Source organism: Oncorhynchus masou, chromosome 33 (genome assembly GCF_036934945.1).
Source record: "Oncorhynchus masou masou isolate Uvic2021 chromosome 33, UVic_Omas_1.1, whole genome shotgun sequence".
NCBI classification, from domain to species: domain Eukaryota; kingdom Metazoa; phylum Chordata; class Actinopteri; order Salmoniformes; family Salmonidae; genus Oncorhynchus; species Oncorhynchus masou.
In genome coordinates this window covers 5,837,831-5,860,917 of record NC_088244.1, presented here as the reverse complement: position 1 = coordinate 5,860,917, position 23,087 = coordinate 5,837,831, and the positions used below count along the sequence as shown (strand labels likewise).

General features: G+C 43.7%; 1 protein-coding gene across 1 annotated transcript; it reads left to right on the top strand.

Moving 5' to 3' along the window:
* Positions 1–5,929: 5,929 nt before the first annotated feature.
* Positions 5,930–22,130, top strand: amigo1 (adhesion molecule with Ig-like domain 1). Its single transcript, XM_064956245.1, has 5 exons — positions 5,930–6,360; positions 7,307–7,905; positions 10,338–10,520; positions 18,108–18,596; positions 18,992–22,130. Exons 2-5 carry the CDS (start codon positions 7,423–7,425, stop codon positions 19,397–19,399), a joined length of 1,563 nt encoding a protein of 520 aa, XP_064812317.1. The 5' UTR covers positions 5,930–6,360; positions 7,307–7,422; the 3' UTR covers positions 19,400–22,130.
* The last annotated feature ends 957 nt before the right edge of the window (positions 22,131–23,087 follow it).

Genomic DNA, 23,087 nt, shown 5'->3' with positions numbered 1-23,087 from the left:
GTCCTATGTGGTATTGGGAGTCGATACCGGATTCAGGCCCCCAGTCCAATGTGGTATTGGGAGTCGATACAGGATTCAGGCCCCCAGTCCTATGTGGTATTGGGAGTCGATACCGGATTCAGGCCCCCAGACCTATGTGGTATTGGGAGTCGATACCGGATTCAGGCCCCCAGTCCTATGTGGTATTGGGAGTCGATACCGGATTCAGGCCCCCAGTCCTATGTGGTATTGGGAGTCGATACTGTCTTATGTGTTTAACAGTAAAAAAGTAAACACTTAATGTGTGTGTAAGGCCTTGACTGCAATAACAAGCATTCAGAAACACTCACCCTCTAAAAACAAGTCTCTCACCGTTGCCGCCTGCTATAGACCACCCTCTGCCCCCAGCTGTGCTCTGGACGCCATATGTGAACTGATTGCCCCCCGTCTATCTTCAGAGTTCGTGCTGCTAGGCGACCTAAACTGGAACATGCTTAACACCCCAGTCATCCTACAATCTAAGCTTGATGCCCTCAATCTCACACAAATTATCAATGAACCTACCAGGTACCTCCCCAAAGCCTTAAACACGGGCACCCTCATAGATTTCATCCTAACCAACTTGCCCTCTAAATACACCTCTGCTGTCTTCAACCAAGATCTCAGCGATCACTGTCTCATTGCCTGCATCCGTAATGGGTCAGCGGTCAAACGACATCCACTCATCACTGTCAAACGCTCCCTGAAACACTTCTACAAGCAGGCCTTTCTAATCGACCTGGCCGGAGTATCCTGGAAGGATATTGATCTCATCCCGTCAGTAGAGGATGCCTGGTTATTTTTTTTAAATGCCTTCCTAAACATCTTAAATAAGCATGCACCATTCAAGAAATTTAGAACCAGGAACAGATATAGCCCTTGGTTCTCCCCAGACCTGACTGCCTTTAACCAACACAAAAACATCCTATGACGTTCTGCATTAGCATCGAACTGCTCCCGTGATATGCAGCTGTTCAGGGAAGCTAGAAACCATTATACACAGGCAGTTAGAAAAGCCAAGGCTAGCTTTTTCAAGCAGAAATTTGCTTCCTGCAACACTAACTCAAAAAGGTTCTGGGACACTGTAAAGTCCATGGAGAATAAGAACACCTCCTCCCAGCTGCCCACTGCACTGAAGATGGGAAACACTGTCACCACTGATAAATCCACTATATTTAAGAATTTCAATAAGCATTTTTCTACCGGCTAGCCATGCTTTCCACCTGGCTACTCCTACCCCGGTCAACAGCACTGCACCCCCCACAGCAACTCGCCCAAGCCTTCCCCATTTCTCCTTCTCCCAAATCCAGTCAGCTGATGTTCTGAAAGAGCTGCAGAATCTGGACCCCTACAAATCAGCTGGGCTAGACAATCTGGACCCTTTCTTTCTAAAATTATCTGCCAAAATTGTTGCCACCCCTATTACTAGCCTGTTCAACCTCTCTTTCGTGTCGTCTGAGATTCCCAAAGATTGGAAAGCAGCTGCGGTCATCCCCCTCTTCAAAGGGGGGGACACTCTTGACCCAAACTGCTACAGACCTATATCTATCCTACCCTGCCTTTCTAAGGTCTTCGAAAGCCAAGTCAACAAACAGATTACCGACCATTTCAAATCTCACCATACCTTCTCTGCTATGCAATCTGGTTTCAGAGCTGGTCATGTGTGCACCTCAGCCACGCTCAAGGTCCTAAACGATATCTTAACCGCCGTCGATAAGAAACATTACTGTGCAGCCGTATTCATTGATCTGGCCAAGGCATTCGACTCTGTCAATCACCACATCCTCATCGGCAGACTCGACAGCCTTGGTTTCTCAAATGATTGCCTCGCCTGGTTCACCAACTACTTCTCTGATAGAGTTCAGTGTGTCAAATCGGAGGGTCTGCTGTCCGGACCTCTTGGCAGTCTCTATGGGGGTGCCACAGGGTTCAATTTTTGGAGCGACTCTCTTCTTTGTATACATCAATGATGTCGCTCTTGCTGCTGGTGAGTCTCTGATCCACCTCTACGCAGACAAAAACATTCTGTATACTTCTGGCCCTTCTTTGGACACTGTGTTAACAACCCTCCAGGCAAGCTTCAATGCCATACAACTCTCCGTCCGTGGCCTCCAATTGCTCTTAAATACAAGTAAAACTAAATGCATGCTCTTCAACCGATCGCTGCCTGCACCTGCCCGCCTGTCCAACATCGCTACTTTGGACGGCTCTGACTTAGAATATGTGGACAACTACAAATACCTAGGTGTCTGGTTAGACTGTAAACTCTCTTTCCAGACCCACATCAAACATCTCCAATCCAAAGTTAAGTCTAGAATTGGCTTCCTATTTCTCAACAAAGCATCCTTCACTCATGCTGCCAAACATACCCTTGTAAAACTGACCATCCTACCTATCCTCGACTTTGGCGATGTCATTTACAAAATAGCCTCCAATACCCTACTCAACAAATTGGATGCAGTCTATGACCGTGCAATCCGTTTTGTCACCAAAGCCCCATATACTACCCACCATTGCGACCTGTACGCTCTCGTTGGCTGGCCCTCGCTTCATACTCGACGCCAAACCCACTGGATCCATGTCATCTACAAGACCCTGCTAGGTAAAGTCCCCCCTTATCTCATCTTGCTGGTCACCATAGCATCACCCACCTGTAGCACACGCTCCAGCAGGTATATCTTTCTAGTCACCCCCAAAACCAATTCTTTCTTTGGCCACTTCTCCTTCCAGTTCTCTGCTGCCAATTACTGGAACGAACTACAAAAATCTCTGAAACTGGAAACACTTATCTCCCTCACTAGCTTTAAGCACCAACTGTCAGAGCAGCTCACAGATTACTGCACCTGTACATAGCCCACCTATATTTTAGCCCAAACAACTACCTCTTTCCCTACTGTAAATTAATTAATTTATTTATTTTGCTCCTTTGCACCCCATTATTTTTATTTCTACTTTGCACATTCTTCCATTGCAAATCTACCATTCCAGTGTTTTACTTGCTATATTGTATTTACTTTGCCACCATGGCCTTTTTTTGCCTTTACCTCCCTTATCTCACCTCATTTGCTCACATCGTATATAGACTTGTTTATACTGTATTATTGACTGTATGTTTGTTTTACTCCATGTGTAACTCTGTGTCATTGTATGTGTCGAACTGCTTTGCTTTATCTTGGCCAGGTCACAATTGTAAATGGGAACTTGTTCTCAACTTGCCTACCTGGTTAAATAAAGGTGAAATAAAATAAAAATAAATAAATAAAACCCTCACCTGAGATGAGCATATAGACTATTGTATGGACTGAGCTGAGGGTATAGACTGAGCTGAGGGTATAGACTATTGTATGGACTGAGCTGTGTGTATAGACTATTGTATGGACTGAGCTGTGTGTATAGACTGAGCTGAGGGTATAGACTATTGTATGGACTGAGCTGAGGGTATAGACTATTGTATAGACTGAGCTGAGGGTATAGACTATTGTATGGACTGAGCTGAGGGTATAGGCTATTGTGTAAACTGAGCTGAGGGTATAGACTATTGCATAGAGTGAGCCGAGGGTATAGACTGAGCTGAGGGTATAGACAGAGCTGAAGGTATAGACTATTGTATGGACTAAGCTGAGGGTATAGACTGAGCTGAGGGTATAGACTGAGCTGAGGGTATAGACTATTGTATGGACTAAGCTGAGGGTATAGACTGAGCTGAGGGTATAGACTATTGTATGGACTGAGCTGAGGGTATAGACTGAGCTGAGGGTATAGACTGAGCTGAGGGTATAGACTATTGTATGTACTGAGCTGAGGGAATAGACTGAGCTGAGGGTATAGACTGAGCTGAGTGTATAGACTATTGCATAGACTGAGCCGAGGGTATAGGCTATTGTGTAAACTGAGCTGAGGGTATAGACTATTGTATAGACTGAGCTGAGGGAATAGACTTTTGCATTGAATGAGTGATTTAATTTAATTTCTTCCATGCTTAGAACATGCATCTCATTTTGCACCCATGAATCTTGAGAAAAGATGGCATTTCTACTAGTGTATCCTGGCCAGGGAGGACACATGTTATGGGAAGGGAACTGATCAGTCCCTTTAACGCTCATTCTTTCGAACTGGACAGGAAGTCCAGACAGAGCGTCTTCTTTGTCTGTGTGAGGTTAGGATACAGTAGTAAGTCATTGTAGCCTAGTACTAGAGTAGCTTGTCTGGTACCCAGTGGAGTGTATTCATAGTTGCCATGGGAAGCCACCCCACCCCCACCCCCCAAAAAGAAATAATATATATATATCTTATTCTCTCTGTATTTCATAATTTTCTTTCAATTCGCAAGAGGCTGAATATACTTCACAGGAGAAAGCATCCGAGCGAGTTAAACAGCGCGCCTCTGTCTCTCTATGAGTAGACCATCTATCTGATTCTGTCTGGTCCAAATGAGTATGACATTGTTGCCGCCCGTAGCGCTGAAGGCAAGGGCAGCCAGCGACCATCTGGCCTCCATTGACAAAGAAAGTGTGAAACATTTGCCAATCAGCGTTGAGCTTAACTTGAGTTGAGCTCAACTGTGAATGGTTCTGGCACACCAAGAAAAAAAGTGTGAAGGGAAGCAATCTTGGATTTGGCTTTACTCCTATCAAATCCCATTGAGGGCAGATGTCATTGACAGAAAAAAATAGAAAATTGTTGCGTCTCGTTGTGGTGTTGTTCTCTGGTGGCTTGTTAGACAAAATGGGACCTTTTCCTAAATTAGCCATGGATGGAGATAGAGATGAGGACTTGTGGTTTTATTTCCCCGTTCTGGCCAGTGGTTATAGCAGTGATTCTGATCCAACCATTCATACATTGTTGAGCCCCTGGCCTGAGAGGATGTTAGTTCAATATGTAGCTAGATGTAGAAGGATAATTTTAACTAGCTAAAGTTGCCCATGAATGGAACTTAGACTAGCGAGCAAGCATTTTAGCCAAGTAGCCAAGGACAACAACAAATAATAGCAGGTAGTGTATGACAGAGTGACAGGCCATTTTATCAACTTGAAAGAGAGAAGGAAAGGCATTGGTGTTTCTTCACAAGTAGGGTGAGTCAACATGTTTTTTTCTACTTGCACAAACACGTGCACACACGCACACAGAAATCAGAACCATGGACAGCCACATCATATTTATCTTATTGGACTAAATAGTTTGGGGTATATTTTAGTTGTCCCTGTATTAGACTGAGCAGAGGGGATTTGATGATGTTGAAATGTTGAAGTTGAAATGCTGCTGGAATAGTGGAGGCAGCTCCTGTTTTGTATGTGACTTGCGGTAAGCAGCTCCTGTTTTGTATGTGACTTGCGGTAACTCTCTGTGGATCTAAATCAATAGTTGATTAGCGGTCCTAAAATATCGGAAACATTAACTTGCTTGACCATGCTGTAGGTCATGTACTGTATGTTACTGTACATGTAAAAGGCTTCGTGGACTTCACTGGACAGAGGTTGCTATCCGGTTTTGTGATGAAACAAAGGTGTGGTTGAATTTATTCTGCCACTGTGTCTTCTTATTGTCTCGGCCTTTAGGCCAATATATCACGGTCGCCGGGCGTACGCGCTAACAGGTTATAGATCAAACAACCGATTATCACAATACGTAGGCTAAAATAGGGATTTTATGGAGTGGGTATCACTAGTATAGCAGTGTGAGTGTTGGCCACCAGTCATTGTTGGTCTAGTATTGGAGAAAAAATGAATACGTCTACAAAAGTCGGCCAGTTGCTGTGGGCAGCAGTGACACTACACAGACTGGAGTATTATGAATAAGAAAAAAACACGAACAATTTCTTCTAGCAAGACAAGACTGCTCATGCGCTCCCATGATTCACCACCTCAGCTCGCAGAGATGCTGCTGACAATGCGACTCATGAAGAGAAAACGCACTGGTTTGCTGCAGAAGACGTAAGGAATCGAAGGCCGTCGCTTGGCTGACCAGACCACTTGTCCTCGGGAACATAATACATCATCAGAATACCTGGCGTTGAATTGATCTCTGTCATTAATTCAGGTTGGGTGAGTGCCACCGGTCCAACAAGGACATGTGTTCTTACATTTCTACATAATCTTATCCTTGCGTAATTTTATACCGAGTTTTGGATGCGGCGCGGAGCAGTGTGTTGTCAGGATCTGGGAGCAAGGAAGGATTTCTCCAGCGCTCTCTTTTTTTCGCCAGGCATCCCACTTCTTGTCTTTACATTGGATAGACTATTACTGTAAGGGACTAAAACGAGGTGCAAATTATAAACAGACGTGTCCGATTTGGTAGCGGATGGATTTAATTTCAGAAAATGGCTTAATCTGATCTGAAGTGAAGGTAGGATACATCATTTATAATTTATCAACATTTCCATGAATTGATCCATTGCTGTGTTTTGGATCAAATGGAATGGAGCAATGCAACATTGAATTCACCAGCACTGTGCATGTAGAAACTAATATATTTACTAACAAACGATTTGTTAAAGCGTCAATCAGCATTTGAAACAAAACGTTTTTCCTCCCCCTTGTTTCGGGTAAAAAAAACTGAGGGATTGGGGCTGGAGAAATGTAACCACTCTCAAACGAATAGACATAGCTACGGACACAAGGACTGACCATCCATGATATCAACACTATAGTTTGAACCATGTTTTTAGACTATACAGTGTTTTGTTTACATTTTGTTTTGTTTACAATCATTGGAGTGAAAAAAAGCTTATATTTTAGGTTCTGATGGGGCGTATGACAGTTGAACAAAGCTCACGAGACATAAGTTATATTCTTCAAGAATCAATGGGTACATTTAATTAATTCAGAAGCAAAGAATGGATGAAGCAACTGCAGATTGCCCCTTTAAAGGCAACTGACGTTGAAAATGATGATAATGGCCTTTTTAGTGTAAGAGCAGTTTGAAAAGACCACCTGAGATTTCAGCCTGTTTTGGTGGGATGGAGATTAGACCTGCCTGGCAGTAAATTAGTTAATAGACCAATACAAAATAGTGTTCCAAACCTCTCTGCCAATAACAGCTAATTCCCTGTTTTCTTCTCCAGACAGTCCTAATAAAATTCTAGCTTGAGAAATTGCTCTTTGCTAAGAAGCTATTTTTGTTTATTTTTCACACCATTTGAATTGAAAACAATCACAGTAAGGTCCTTAATTGTTACCCAGAAATTATTGTATATTAATATTATATGACTCTATTGGACCTTTAAAATGTGAATGCATTGATACAGCCGTCTCTGTTTACAACAACAATAGTTGGTTTGCTTTTCTTTCAGACCTCAATTAAGCGATGCCAGGGATTCCACCAGCTGCTGCTCCATGCTGTGTAGGAAGCGAACCATAATACAGGAAGTTCTGCTCCTTAAATAACAATAACACACCAACAACTAGCATGTTGCCTCCACACAGAGCAGACGCCCTGCCAGAGCCCTCTCCATCTGCCTCTGCCTCTCCCTCTCCCTCTCCCAGTCTGAGGAGGGTCCAGGTTCGATGGGCCTTGTACCTCTTCCTCTCCCTGGCCCTCGTCTGGTTCCCGTCTGGGGCGGTAGCCTCAACCCTCAACTGCCACAAGACCTGCATCTGTGCCAGTAACATTGTGAGCTGTTCCAAGATGAACCTGACCACAGTGCCCACTGGCCTGCCTCTCTACACGGCCGTCCTGGACCTCAGCTACAACGACGTCTCCCGGCTGAGGGCTGAGTGGACCACGGTGAAACTCACCAAACTCCACAACCTCCTACTCAGTCACAACGGCCTTCACTTCCTCTCCTCCGAGGCCTTCGTCTACGTCAAACACCTGCGCTACCTGGACCTGTCCTCCAACGACCTGCGACAGCTGGACGAGTTCATCTTCGAACCGTTGGGGCAGCTGGAGGTGAGAGAGAGAGAGAGATAACATCCTAACCTTCTGCCAAATATATGATCATAATTAGAGACACATATTTCCCTCAGATTACACAGACCAGCAAAGAATTTCGAACACAAATCACATTCTGACAAACTTCCATATCTGTTAGGTGAAATACAGCAGTGTGCAATCCCAGCAGCAAAATGTGTGACTTGCTTCCACAACAAAAGGTCAACCAGTGAGTCAGAAACACCAATGTAATATAACCTATATTTATCCCCCCCCCGTCATTCTTCCATTCTACTATTAGCACATTGTCACACCACTGTACATCTCTTATGTAGCATTTTAAACTGCTAATAGAAAAAGTATAATTTATTATTTTTAACGTTGCTATTCTCTTGGAACTATTTGTGTGTATAATGTTTACTGTTAATGTTGTTGTCTTTGTTTTTGTTTTTTCATTGCTTTTTTTTGCTTCACTTGCTTTGGCAATGTTTCCCATGTTTCCCATGTTTCCCATGTTTCCCATGTTTCCCATGTTTCCCATGTTTCCCAGGTTTCCCATGTTTCCCAGGTTTCCCAGGTTTCCCATGTTTCCCAGGTTTCCCATGTTTCCCAGGTTTCCCATGTTTCCCATGTTTCCCATGTTTCCCATGCCAATAAAGCCGTTTGAATTGAGAGAGAGAGAGAAGGAGAAACAGATAGAGAGAGAGAGAGCGACAGACAGACTGAGACGAGACAGTGAAAGAAAGATAAAGAGTCAGACAGAGAGAGAGAGAGAGAGAGAGATAGAGAGATGGAGAGAGAGAGAGAGACAGAGAGATAGAGAGAGAGACAGAGAGAGAGAGAGATTTAGGAGAGAGATAGAGAGAGCGCGATAAAGAGACAGAGAGAGAGAGAGATAGAGAGAGCGCGATAAAGAGACAGAGAGAGATAGTTGTTTTTACAATTCTGTCAAAAGTTTGGACACACGTACTCATTCAAGGATTCTACATTTTCTACATTGTAGAATAATAGTGAAGACATCAAAACTATGAAATAACACACATGGAATCATGTGGTAACCAAAAAAGTGTTAAACAAATCAAAATGTATTTTATACTTGAGATTCTTTAAAATAGCCACCCTTTGCCTTCATGATAGCTTTGCACACTCTTGTCACTCTCAGCCAGTTTCATGAGGTAGTCACCTGGAATGCATTTCATTTAACAGGTGTACCTTGTTAAAAGTAAATTTGTGGTATTTCTTTACTTCTTAATGCGTTTGAGCCAATCAGTTGTGTTGTGACAAGGTAGGGGTGGTAAACAGAAGAGAGCCCTGTTTGGTAAAAAAACAAGTCCATATTATGGCAAGAACAGCTCAAATAACCAAAGAGAAACGACAGTCTGTCATTACTTGACATGAATGTCAGTCAATGCGGAAAATTTCATGAACTTTTAACATTTCTTCAAGTTCAGTCACAAAAACGATCAAGCGCTCATGAGGACAGCCACAGGAAAGGAAGACCCAGAGTTACCTCTGCTGCAGAAGATAAATTATAATTGCTGTAAATAAACCACTACTAAAGGACACCAATAAGAAGAAGAGATTTGCTTGGGTCAAGAAACACAAGCAATGGACATGAGACCGGTGGAAATCTGCCCTTTGGTCTGAAGAGTCCAACTTTGAGATTTTTGTGTCCAACTGCAGTGTCTTTGTAAGACGCAGAGTAGGTGAATGGATGATCTCCGGATGTGTGGTTCCCACCGTGAAGCATGGTGGAGGAGGTGTGATGGTGTGGGGGCGCTTTGCTGGTGACACTGTCACTGTGATTTAGTTAGAATTCAAGGCACCATCATGGCTAAAACAACATTATGCAGGGATACGCCATCTCATCTGGTTTGCGTTTAGTGGGACTGTCATTTGTTTTTCAACAGGACAATGACCCAAAACACACCTCCAGGCAGTGTAAGGGCTATTTGACCAAAGAGAGTGATGGAGTGCTGCATCAGATGACCTGGCCTCCACAATCACCAGCCCTCAACCCAATTGAAATGGTTTGGGATGAGTTGGACCACAGAGGAAAGGAAAAGCAGCCAACAAGTGCTCAGCATATGTGGGAACTCCTTCAAGACTGTTGGAAAACCATTCCTCATGAAGCTGGTTGAAATAATGCCAAGATTGTGCAAAGCTATCATCAAGGCAAAGGGTGGCTACTTTAAAAATTCTCAAGTCTAAAATATAATTTGAATTGTTTAACACTTTTTTGGTTACTACGTGATTCCGTATGTGTTATTTCATAGTTGTGGTATCTTCACTATTATTCTACAATGTAGATAATAGTAAAAAGAAAGAAAAACCCTTGAATGAGTAGGTGTGTCCAAACTTTTTGACTGGTACTGTAGTACCAGCTGAATTATTTGATAAAATGTACAATTTCCATAATTACAAAATCCATATTTCCATATTATTTGCAGGTGCTGTTGCTGTACAACAACCGTATATCTCAGATTGACCGCTCAGCCTTCCAGGGTCTCCACAGCCTGCAGAAACTCTACCTGTCCCAGAACATGATCTCACGCTTCCCCCTGGAACTGGTCAAGGACAAGACCCGCCTGGAGAAACTCAGCCTGATGGACATCTCCTCCAACAGGATCAAGGTTCATACATCTATATTAAATAATAATGTGAAGTGTAAGTGGGTCTTTCTATAAACTAGGGTGAGGATTTCCTACATTAGACAACTTGTTACAGCTGTTTATAATTCATTGCTAATAATCTGCCGATCTGCCGACATTAAGATATAAATTGGGAGCTTAGCTATATTCAATACAATTCACAAATTGATTTAAAACCTGTGTTTAACACTTTCTCATGGTTGGTGTCTTGACGGATTTGTCCAAAATCGTGTGACATAATACCTAACTTTCTGTCCTTGCATTTATGTAAGTATAATCCACCTGGGGAGGCAGCGTAGCCTAGTGGTTAGAGTTGGAGGTGCGGCAGCGTAGCCTAGTGGTTAGAGTGGAGGGGCGGCAGGGTAGCCTAGTGGTTAGAGTGGAGGGGCGGCAGCGTAGCCTAGTGGTTAGAGTGGAGGGGTGGCAGGGTAGCCTAGTGGTTAGAGTGGAGGGGCGGCAGGGTAGCCTAGTGGTTAGAGTGTAGAGGTGGCAGGTAGCCTAGTGGTTAGAGTGGAGGGGAGGCAGCGTAGTCTAGTGGTTAGAGTGGAGGGGCGGCAGCGTAGCCTAGTGGTTAGAGTGGAGGGGCGGCAGGGTAGCCTAGTGGTTAGAGTGGAGGGGCGGCAGCGTACCTAGTGGTTAGAGTGGAGGGGCGGCAGCGTAGCCTAGTGGTTAGAGTGGAGGGGCGGCAGCGTAGCCTAGTGGTTAGAGTGGAGGGGCGGCAGCGTAGCCTAGTGGTTAGAGTGGAGGGGCGGCAGGGTAGCCTAGTGGTTAGAGTGGAGGGCGGCAGCGTAGCCTAGTGGTTAGAGTGGAGGGGCGGCAGGGTAGCCTAGTGGTTAGAGTGGAGGGCGGCAGCGTAGCCTAGTGGTTAGAGTGGAGGGGCGGCAGGGTAGCCTAGTGGTTAGAGTGGAGGGGCGGCAGGGTAGCCTAGTGGTTAGAGTGGAGGGCGGCAGCGTAGCCTAGTGGTTAGAGTGGAGGGGCGGCAGGGTAGCCTAGTGGTTAGAGTGGAGGGGCGGCAGCGTAGCCTAGTGGTTAGAGTGGAGGGGCGGCAGCGTAGCCTAGTGGTTAGAGTGGAGGGGCGGCAGGGTAGCCTAGTGGTTAGAGTGGAGGGGCGGCAGGGTAGCCTAGTGGTTAGAGTGGAGGGGCGGCAGGGTAGCCTAGTGGTTAGAGTGGAGGGGCGGCAGGGTAGCCTAGTGGTTAGAGTGGAGGGGCGGCAGCGTAGCCTAGTGGTTAGAGTGGAGGGGCGGCAGGGTAGCCTAGTGGTTAGAGTGGAGGGGCGGCAGGGTAGCCTAGTGGTTAGAGTGGAGGGGCGGCAGCGTAGCCTAGTGGTTAGAGTGGAGGGGCGGCAGGGTAGCCTAGTGGTTAGAGTGGAGGGGCGGCAGCGTAGCCTAGTGGTTAGAGTGGAGGGGCGGCAGGGTGGCCTTGTGGTTAGAGCGGAGGGGCGGCAGGGTAGCCTAGTGGTTAGAGCGGAGGGGCGGCAGGGTAGCCTAGTGGTTAGAGCGGAGGGGCTGCAGGGTAGCCTAGTGGTTAGAGTGGAGGGGCGGCAGGGTAGCCTAGTGGTTAGAGCGGAGGGGCGGCAGGGTAGCCTAGTGGTTAGAGCGGAGGGGCGGCAGGGTAGCCTAGTGGTTAGAGCGGAGGGGCGGCAGGGTAGCCTAGTGGTTAGAGTGGAGGGGCGGCAGTGTAGCCTAGTGGTTAGAGTGGAGGGGCGGCAGGGTAGCCTAGTGGTTAGAGTGGAGGGGCGGCAGCGTAGCCTAGTGGTTAGAGTGGAGGGGCGGCAGCGTAGCCTAGTGGTTAGAGTGGAGGGGCGGCAGGGTAGCCTAGTGGTTAGAGTGGAGGGGCGGCAGCGTAGCCTAGTGGTTAGAGCGTTGGACTAGTAACCGAAAGTGTTGCAAGTTCAAATCCCCGAGCTGAAATGTACAAATCTGTTGTTCTGCCCCTGAACAGGCAGTTAACCCACTGTTCCTAGGCCGTCATTGAATTCATAATAATTTGTTCTTAACTGACTTGCCTAGTAAAATAAAGGTAAAAAATTGACATTGAATCCTGGATCTATCTGTCTGACAGTTTTTTTGTACAGAGATCTCAGAAATGCAGTGTTACTACTTAACATTTCGTGTCTCATGTTATCAGGTGAACAGCGTTTTCATGGGCACACAAATGCCCCAAAATGTATGTGATTGCAAAATCGAATGCTTCTAACCAAAAATGTCACCTTAACCGTGAAACTTAAAACCTTAAATCGATACTGTTATTTACCCAGTTCTTCAATAATTTATGTATAATATTTGTTGAATGCGCATTTGGTGTTGAGCGTGTTTAATAATGCGTGATATTTTCAACACATCAACATCTGATCCAGGAAGGAATTCTCTGAATGACAGACAGCGGTTGCCACTACAACCCACGTGCCTGGGAGGTGCCTGGGGGGAAGGTGTTTGAGTCCAGGATGTTTTGGTGTCTCATTCCTTTCACCGGTGAAGACAGTTGTGACTGTATTCACATTGGATCTAATATTTCCAACAAATTGAGGTTGATCATCTGTTGTTGTCTGCTTGATTTACAGCAGGGTCTTGTGAGGTTTAATTAACAGAGAAAGCATTAAGGTAATGAGCTCATGTTTTCATATGTTATATGTTTCAGTTGGACACAGAGTCTACTGTGCGTACTTGTGTAGAATATATTATCGCGCAACACCAACCCCTATTCTTATTTATTTATTCTAAGTATAATGACAACAAATGACATATCCTAGTGAATTTATACACAATATGATCTAGTAATGAAATAACATGACAAATACATTCTGGTTCCATGTTACACCTGCAATTTAAAACAATTCCAAGGGGCTTGAAGTAGTCTATTTACACAAAGGCAGGGTCTAATCCTGAATGCTGATTGGTTAAAAGCGCATTCCACCGGGTGTCTATTCCACAAGTTACCACCGGCTAAATCTATGAAGTTTAAAATGCCTATTTACTCTGTTCCATCTGACTGCATAATCCACTGTGTCATCAGCCCAGCCAGGCAATTTATAACCTTGATCTCCACTATAAAAAGCTTGTAGACATTATCTCACATTTCTTTTAGACTAACATTTGGTTTTCAACAGCGGAGATTTGTATAAACATGTCTGTCTCTCTGACATTTGAAACATTGTTTCTGTATTCAAATTCGATCTCCAGCTGTCCCATAGTAACGAGCGTGTCGGGAGTCAGGACGAGACAGACAGGCAGACAGCTTTTCTCAGCCAGTTGAAATCATGAATCAGCAGGCATTATTTTTATGGATACATACAAAGAAATGTCAATTGAAAAAAGGTCAAATGAAACGAAGTGCAGCTAGTTTGCAGTCTTTCCAGCTTCAGTTTGAAGTGATTGTGTTTTCTGTGTCGTTGGCCTCTGAACAACAGTGTCCTGACCAGAGAGCACATTTTCTATGCCAGGTGAAATCACACCTCATTAGCGCATTGTTATGGATGCATCCAAATAAATGTCACTAGAAAACAGCTTAAACAAATGAAGCTACTGTTGTTATTGTCTGCACTGTTTAATGTGACTGTAAGTTAGCCGTAATTGGCTAGCTAGCAAGCAAGGGTTAAGAATGTTGCCAGCCAGTATGGCAAAGGAATATTAAAAACGAACGACTGGGTCCATATAGATGCAGAACAAAAAGACTGAACGACTGGGTCGCATCTCTGGCAACCGAACCAAACGAACGACCAGCCGGCTTGGGTACCAACCCTAGATTTGTTTTGGGACTATATATTGTGGAAAGATGAAATAGTATGAATAAATTCATCAAAATAACATTTTAATGGAAATGGCTTACACAAAAACCTTCTCTATTAAATGTTAACTACAAAGTAGCTTGCAGTATGTCTACCTGGCAGAATGATATCATGATTATTTGCCTCAATCCATTTGTTTAGCTAACTCTCATCTCATGTGAAGACTTTCTCATATGCTTTCTCCCGTTGGTTCTCTTCCTTTCATTGTCTAGCAGCCGTTAAAGACATTATCCTAGTAACCGTTATCCTCGTAACCATTATTCTAGTAACTGTTATCCTCGTAACCATTATCCTAGTGACCATTATCCTGGTAACCATTATCCTCACAACCATTATCCTCATAACCATTATGATAGTAACCATTATCACAGTGCCCAGTATCCTCGTAACCATTATCCTAGTAACCATTATCCTAGTAACCATTATCCCAGTAACCAATAACCTAGTAAACATTATCATGGTAACCAGTATCTTAGTAACCATTATCCTAGTAACCATTATCATGGTAACCATTATCCTCATAACCATTATCCTGGTAACCATGATCCTAGTAACCATTATCCGGGTAACCATTATCATGGTAACCATTATCCTCGTAACCATTATCCTCGTAACCATTATCCTAGTAACCAATGATAGTTGTGGCATCTTTAATTTCACCTCTTTCAAAATTTCAAACTGATATTTCTATCTCTGTCCATGAAACCGCCCCTCAGGTGTGAGGCCCATTTTAGAAAGGTGTTTTCCCGCTAATTGCATTTTGGAACATTTGGATAAAGTCTTTACCGCGGTGCCCTGAAATGTGATGAACATTTTAAACTAAACATTCAGATCTGTTCCGTCAGCTTTATCAATTGATAAGGTACAGCATATACCGCCACAGGATAATGGTTAAGAGGATAATGGTTACCGTGCTTCTACACCTGCATTGCTTGCTGTTTGGAGTTTTAGGCTGGGTTTCTGTACAGCACTTTGAGATATCAGCTGATGTACGAAGGGCTATATAAATACATTTGATTTGATTTGATTTGCACTATACTACTTTGATACTCATGGTAGGGATTAAGAAGTGAGTATACCCAATGCCCGCTGAAGACCTGGGGCGGCAGGGGAGCCTAGTGGTTAGACCGTTGGACGAGTAACTGAAAAGTTGCACGTTTCGAATCCCCGAGCTGACAGGGTACAAATCTGTCGTTCTGCCCCTGAACAAGGCAGTTAACCCACTGTTCCTAGGCCGTCATTGAAAATAAGAATGTGTTCTTAACCTTTTGTGACTAGGGGGCAGTATTTTCATTTTTGGAAAAATAACGTTCCCGTAGTAAAACGGGATATTTTGTCAGGACAAGATGGACTTGCCTCCTTAAATAAAGGTAAATATAAAAATAGGTGCATGTGCACTTGATTTAATGGGTAACTACACAAAATATATACCGATATGTTCTTTGATCATTTTAGGTCATTCTAAGTGTGTCACTTTTTCTCATAGACTTTCACTCAGGGAGCATTTCCTTCACCGGGTGGGCCGTTTTGGACATTTCTGGCAAAGTTAGAGTATACTCACTTCTCCAGGAACCGCTAGGAGGGGGAGAGGGGTTGCTGAGTACTATTTCTGTTTTCCTTTGCAGGGAAAAACTCATTCTGATTGGCTGGGCCTGGCTCCCTAGTGGGTGGACCTGGCTCCCAAGTGGTATGCCCTCCCAGGCCCGCCCATGGCTGCGCCCCTGCCCAGTCATGTGGGCCTAATGCATTTATTTAAATTGATTGATTTCCTTCTATGAACTGTAACTCAGTAAAATCTTTGGAATTGTTTCTTGTTGTGTTTCTTTTTGTTGTTCAGTTTATATTAGGTCCTACGTGCTTAAAATGTCCCTACAGGTCCTTGCATTTGAATTGCTAATGTCTGTATGAACCTAAACTTAAAGGATGTACAGGGCCTTCAGAAAATATCCCTACCCGTTGACTTATTCAACATTTTGTTGTGTTGTGAATTCAAAATAGATTAAATAGGTTTGTTTTCTCACCCATCTACACACAATACCCCATAATGACAAAGTGAAAACATGTTTTTAGAAATGTTTGCAAATTTATTGAAAATGAAATATAGAAATATCTAATTTACATAGGTATTCACACCCCTGAATCAATACTTTCTAGAAGCACCTTTGACAGTCATTACAGCTGTGTGTGTTTCTGGGTAATTCTCTAAGAGCTTTCCACACCTGGATTGTGCAATATTTGCCCACTATTCTTTTCAAAATTCTTGAAACTCTGTCAAATTGGTTGTTGATCATTGCTAGACAACCATTTTCAGGTCTTGCCATAGGTTTTCAAGCAGATTTAAGTCAAAACTGTAACTCGGCCACTGTAACGGGGCGGCAGGGTAGCCTAGTGGTTAGAGCGTTGGACTAGTAACCGGAAGGTTGTGAGTTCAAACCCCCGAGCCGACAAGGTACAAATCTGTCGTTCTGCCCCTGAACAGGCAGTTAACCCACTGTTCCCAGGCCGTCATTGAATAAGAATAAGAATGTGTTCTTAACTGACTTGCCTGGTTAAATAAAGGTAAAAATTAACTTGTAAGTCGCTCTGGATAAGAGCGTCTGCTAAATGACTTAAATGTAATGTAAAATGTAACTCGGCCCGCTGTCTTCCGGGTAAGCAACTCCAGTGTAGATATGTCCTTCTGTTTTAGCTTATTGTCCTGCTGAAAAGTGAATTCATCTGAGCAGACTGAACCAGGTTTTCCTCTAGGATTTTTCCTGCTTATCTCCATTCCATTTATTTTTTATCCTGAAGAACTCCCCAGTCCTTAGTGATTACAAGCATACCCTTAACATGATGCAGCCAACATTGTGCTAGAAAATATGGAGAGTGGTACTCAGTAATGTGTTGTATTGGATTTGACCCAAACATAACACTTTGTATTCAAGACAAAAAGTTAATTGTTTTGCCACATTTTTTGCAGTATTACTTTAGTGCCTTGTTGCAAACAGGATGCATGTTAAGGAATATTTTTATTCTGTACAGGCCTCCTTCTTTTCACTCTGTCAATTAGGTTAGTATTGTGGAGTAACTACAATGTTGTTGATCCATCCTCAGTTTTCTCCCATCACAGTCATTAGACTCTGAAACTGTTTTAAAATCACCACTGACCTCATGATGAAATCCCTGAGCGGTTTCCTTCTTCTCTGGCAACTGAGTTAGGAAGGACGCCTGTATGTTTGTAGTGACTGGGTGTGTTAATACATCATCCAAAGTGTAATTAATAACTTTACTATGCTCAAAGGGATATTTAGTATTTGCTTTTTATATTGTTACCCATCTACCAATAGGTGCCCTTCTTTGAGACGCATTGGAAAACTTCCTAGGTCTTTGTGGTTGAATCTGTGTTTAAAATTCAGTGCTCAACTGAGGCAACTTTACAGATAATTGTATGTGTGTATAATCCTAGGCCTATGTTTTTGTATAGGTGTGCCAATTTGCATATTAAATTCCTCTAAGTACATATGTGGAACTGCATTTTTTTTTGTTTCAAACCATTTTGAAAATTTGATCCCAATGTCACACATTTGGCCCCATTATTTATAGAAAGACCCATGTGCATAGCATCTTTTACCTGTATTTTTTGCACAATGTAATCTAATGTTTAGTGACGGTGCATCATATAATGTTTTTACATTGTATGTGGTGTTTTTATCAATTACTTTGTATGTTCATTGGGTTTTTATATGTTATTGCTGCAAAATTTACTTACTCATTGAGGACATAAACATTTTAATCTAATATAGGTTCCACCCATTGAGGAGCTGCAGGTGCTGCCTGCCTGGATAAAGAACGGCCTCTACTTCCACAACAACCCTCTGATCTGTGACTGTAGCCTATATAGTCTCCTGGCCCACTGGCACCTCCGCCGGCTCAACTCAGCCCTGGACTTTAAAGACGAGTACAGCTGCTATCTCCCCGGGTCCCAGAAAAGCAGGGTGGGGGTCTTCGACCTGAACAGAGACTACATGAACTGTAGTACGTTCTACGAGGCGGACGAGGAAGCTTGGCTGGAACAGACGCTGATCTTGCGCTGTGATACTAAACACAGAGATCTGTCTAAGACCTGGGTGATGCCTGGTGATGTAGTGGTGACGGAAGGCCTTAATCAGACAGCCAAGGTGCTTCCTGACGGTAGTCTCCAGATCGGCCCGGTGAAGCCGGAGGACTCGGGGACGTACACATGCTACGCTGTGAGCGAAGCCCTCAACGAGACGCTCTACGTGCTGCTCAAGGTATGTTGGATACTGTTTCATAATGTATATGTGTTGTGTGTTGTAATGTTGTATGTCCAATGATCCTGTGACATCTTAATTTCCCCTTGGGGGATAATTCAGCTCAAACCAATTCAATTCAGCTCAAACCAATTCAATTCAGCTCAAACCAATTCAATTCAGCTCAAACCAATTCAATTCAATTCAGCTCAAACCAATTCAATTCAATTCAGCTCAAACCAATTCAATTCAGCTCAAACCAATTCAATTCAGCTCAAACCAATTCAATTCAATTCAGCTCAAACCAATTCAATTCAGCTCAAACCAATTCAATTCACTCTGGATTAGTGAAAAATTACTAAAAATGTAAATAACAATTCAATTCAAATCAACTCCATTCCTATCGATTCCCAAAGGTGCATAACTTCACGGAGAACGGCAACGGCGAAGCCCTGAACACGGCCTACACCACCCTGGTGGGCTGCCTGACCAGCGTGGTCCTAGTGCTCATCTACCTGTACCTGACCCCCTGCAGATGCTTCTGCTGCCCCAAGAAGAACCACGAGGACTCCATCCACTCCTCCATGCTCAGCGCCACACCCAGCCATGAGGACCTGGTCAACAACACTGACCCAAGGCACGTGGCCTTCATCGACCCCAAGGAGCTGGGACAGGGGCTGAACGGGAAGGTGAACCCCAACGATGGGGAGGGGGACCAGGGAGAGATGGATGAGGAGGGAGGGTTACTGGGGAAGGGAAGGAGGAAGAAGTCTGTGGCTGAGTCTATTAGTTCTGTCTTCTCTGACACCCCCATAGTGGTCTGAGATGGTACGGACCGTCGATATGGATGTACGCCGTGACGTGATTGGATGGATCAGGGATGTACGTGGTGTGATTGGATGAAACTGTGACTACTTCCTTGGACAGAAAGCCAATCACAGTTCACTAAACCGACCAATCAGAAGCTTCAGGGGAGTGTTAACACATTGCCTTGGTATTAACAAGGACAACTGACAATAAACAGGACCTTTCCCCAGCATTTCATCTGTAGCACTTAAAATATACATACTGTGAAAGCCTGACAGAGGAGTCCCACTGGGCACACACAGGTTGAATCAACGTTGATTACGTGTCATTTCAATTAAATTACTTTGAACCAATGTGGACTAGACGTGGAATTGACGTCTGTGCCCAGTGGAGTGTAAGAGGACACTATTCCTTCCTGTGGCACAGTAACGGGGGATGTCATGTTGGACGGTAGCAGTACTCAGGAAGACATTGATTGGCGGAGGACAGAAAATATGAGATTGTGAGCCATTTTAAACATTGAGATGAAAAAAAAAATTGAGATGAATAAAGTGTGGAAAAGAACATAGTTCGTACATATATATATATATAGTCAAGTCATGAGCATGAACCTTGTAGACTGACTCATATTTCTATTTACTAATAGGAGTAGACTAGCGTGAGTCTTCTGTAGACTTTAGTACATACAGAACGTACATACGGTAGCTATACACATAGAAATAGAATGACTTTATATTACTTCCTGGCATGGGTACATTCATTATGGCCACCGGGCCACCCATCACAGAACTGACTTGGATGGGACTGTCTGTTCTAATAATTATATTTCTATGCATATACCCCTCCACTCCCACAGACAGACAGGCCAGAGTTGGCCAAATACAACAACATGGTCACCAGATTCAGATTTGGCCAAACACAACAACATGGACACCAGATTCAGAGTTGGACAAACAACAACATGGACACCAGATTCAGTGTTGGACAAACACAACAACATGGACACCAGATTCAGAGTTGGACAAACAACAACACGGACACCAGATTCAGAGTTGGCCAAACACAACAACATGGACACCAGATTCAGAGTTGGACAAACACAACAACATGGACACCAGATTCAGTGTTGGCCAGAGTTGGCCAAATACAACATCATGATAACCAGATTCAGAGTTGGCCTAACACAACAACATGGACACCAGATTCAGAGTTGGCCAAATACAACATCATGGTAACCAGATTCAGAGTTGGCCAAACACAACAACATGGACACCAGATTCAGAGTTGGCCAAACACAACAACATGGACACCAGATTCAGAGTTGGCCAAATACAACAACATGGACACCAGATTCAGAGTTGGCCAAACACAACAACATGGACACCAGATTCAGAGTTGGCCAAACAACAACATGTACACCAGATCCAGAGTTGGCCAAACACAACAACATGGTCACCAGATTCAGAGTTGGCCAAACACAACAACATGGACACCAGATTCAGAGTTGGCCAAACACAACAACATGGACACCAGATTCAGAGTTGGCCAAACACAACAACATGGACACCAGATTCAGAGTTGGCCAAATACAACAACATGGACACCAGATTCAGAGTTGGCCAAACACAACAACATGGACACCAGATTCAGAGTTGGCCAAACAACAACATGTACACCAGATCCAGAGTTGGCCAAACACAACAACATGGTCACCAGATTCAGAGTTGGCCAAACACAACAACATGGACATCAGATTCAGAGTTGGCCAAACACAACAACATGGACACCAGATTCAGAGTTGGCCAAACACAACAACATGTACATCAGATTCAGAGTTGGCCAAACACAACAACATGTACACCAGATTCAGAGTTGGCCAAACACAACAACATGTACACCAGATTCAGAGTTGGCCAAACAACAACATGGACACCAGATTCAGAGTTGACCAAACACAACAACATGTACACCAGATCCAGAGTTGACCAAACACAACAACATGGTCACCAGATTCAGAGTTGGTCAAGCACAACAACATGGTCACCAGATTCAGAGTTGGTCAAGCACAACAACATGGACACCAGATCCAGAGTTGGCCAAACACAACAACATGGACACCAGATTCAGAGTTGGTCAAGCACAACAACATGGACACCAGATTCAGAGTTGGCCAAACACAACAACATGGACACCAGATTCAGAGTTGGTCAAACACAACAACATGGACACCAGATCCAGAGTTGGTCAAACACAACAACATGGACACCAGATCCAGAGTTGGTCAAACACAACAACATGGACACCAGATTCAGAGTTGGACAAATACAACAACATGGACACCAAATCCAGAGTTGGCCAAACACAACAACATGGACACCAGATTCAGTGTTGGCCAAACACAACAACATGGACACCAGATTCAGAGTTGGACAAACATAGTAACAAATGTAAATTGTGCGACAACGGATTGAATCGAGCCGTTAGGTACCACTCTGGTCATGAATAGTCAGAACCAGTGATTCATACTGAAGAGGAACAGCCATGTTATAAACAAACATCACACTGCAGCCCAGAGACCAGACTGAGTGGGCCTGTGAGTGGGAACCAGGAAATGTAGCTTATAACATGAGTGTGACTTATTTTACACTCTCAAGTAGGCAGACTGATAGGTCAGATTATTTATTTAGTCATAATGAGATAGCAATAGAGCGGAATAGCATAATAAAAGTTCATTGTGGTTCACCTTTATTGTTGTTTGCTTGATGCTTGATTCAGTTACTTGTACAGTAGGTAAATGAGGAAGACTTCACCCTTGTTAAGCCATGCATTCCTATTGCCTACCTGTTTTAGGAAGCCAGTCACTAAGAGATGAGCTATTATACAATAGTGTAATGGAAATACTGTTTATCATGGATTCATAATCGTAGATAAAAGAAAATATATACTTTCAAAGACTTGCACACTGAAAAAAGAGACATATTGAGGTCTGTATACTGCACCATACGACAAGTTTCTGCCAGGTGGTGTCGTTCTTCGTTGTAATGTTCCCTGTCATAGTGAATGCACTGTATAGTAGGTGAACACAGCCAGTCATTAGGACAGCTCATTAGAGAACCACCTGTCTCCACCTGCTAGCCCAGGTTCATGAATATTCATCATCCTGATGTAGCTAGCATGCTATGCACCATGAATATTCATCATAATGCTGGAGCTAGCATGCTATGTACCATGAATATTCATCATCCTGATGTAGCTAGCATGCTATGTACCATGAATATTCATCATCATGCTGGAGCTAGCATGCTATGTACCATGAATATTCATCATCATGCTGGAGCTAGCATGCTATGTCCCATGAATATACATCATCATGATGTAGCTAGCATGCTATGTCCCGTGAATATTCATCATCATGCTGGAGCTAGCATGCTATGTACCATGAATATTCATCATCCTGTTGTAGCTAGCATGCTATGTGCCATGAATATTCATCATCATGCTGGAGCTAGCATGCTATGTCCCATGAATATACATCATCATGATGTAGCTAGCATGCTATGTCCCGTGAATATACATCATCATGCTGTAGCTAGCATGCTATGTCCCATGAATATACATCATCATGATGAAGCTAGCATGCTATGTCCCATGAATATACATCATCATGATGTAGCTAGCATGCTATGTCCCGTGAATATACATCAT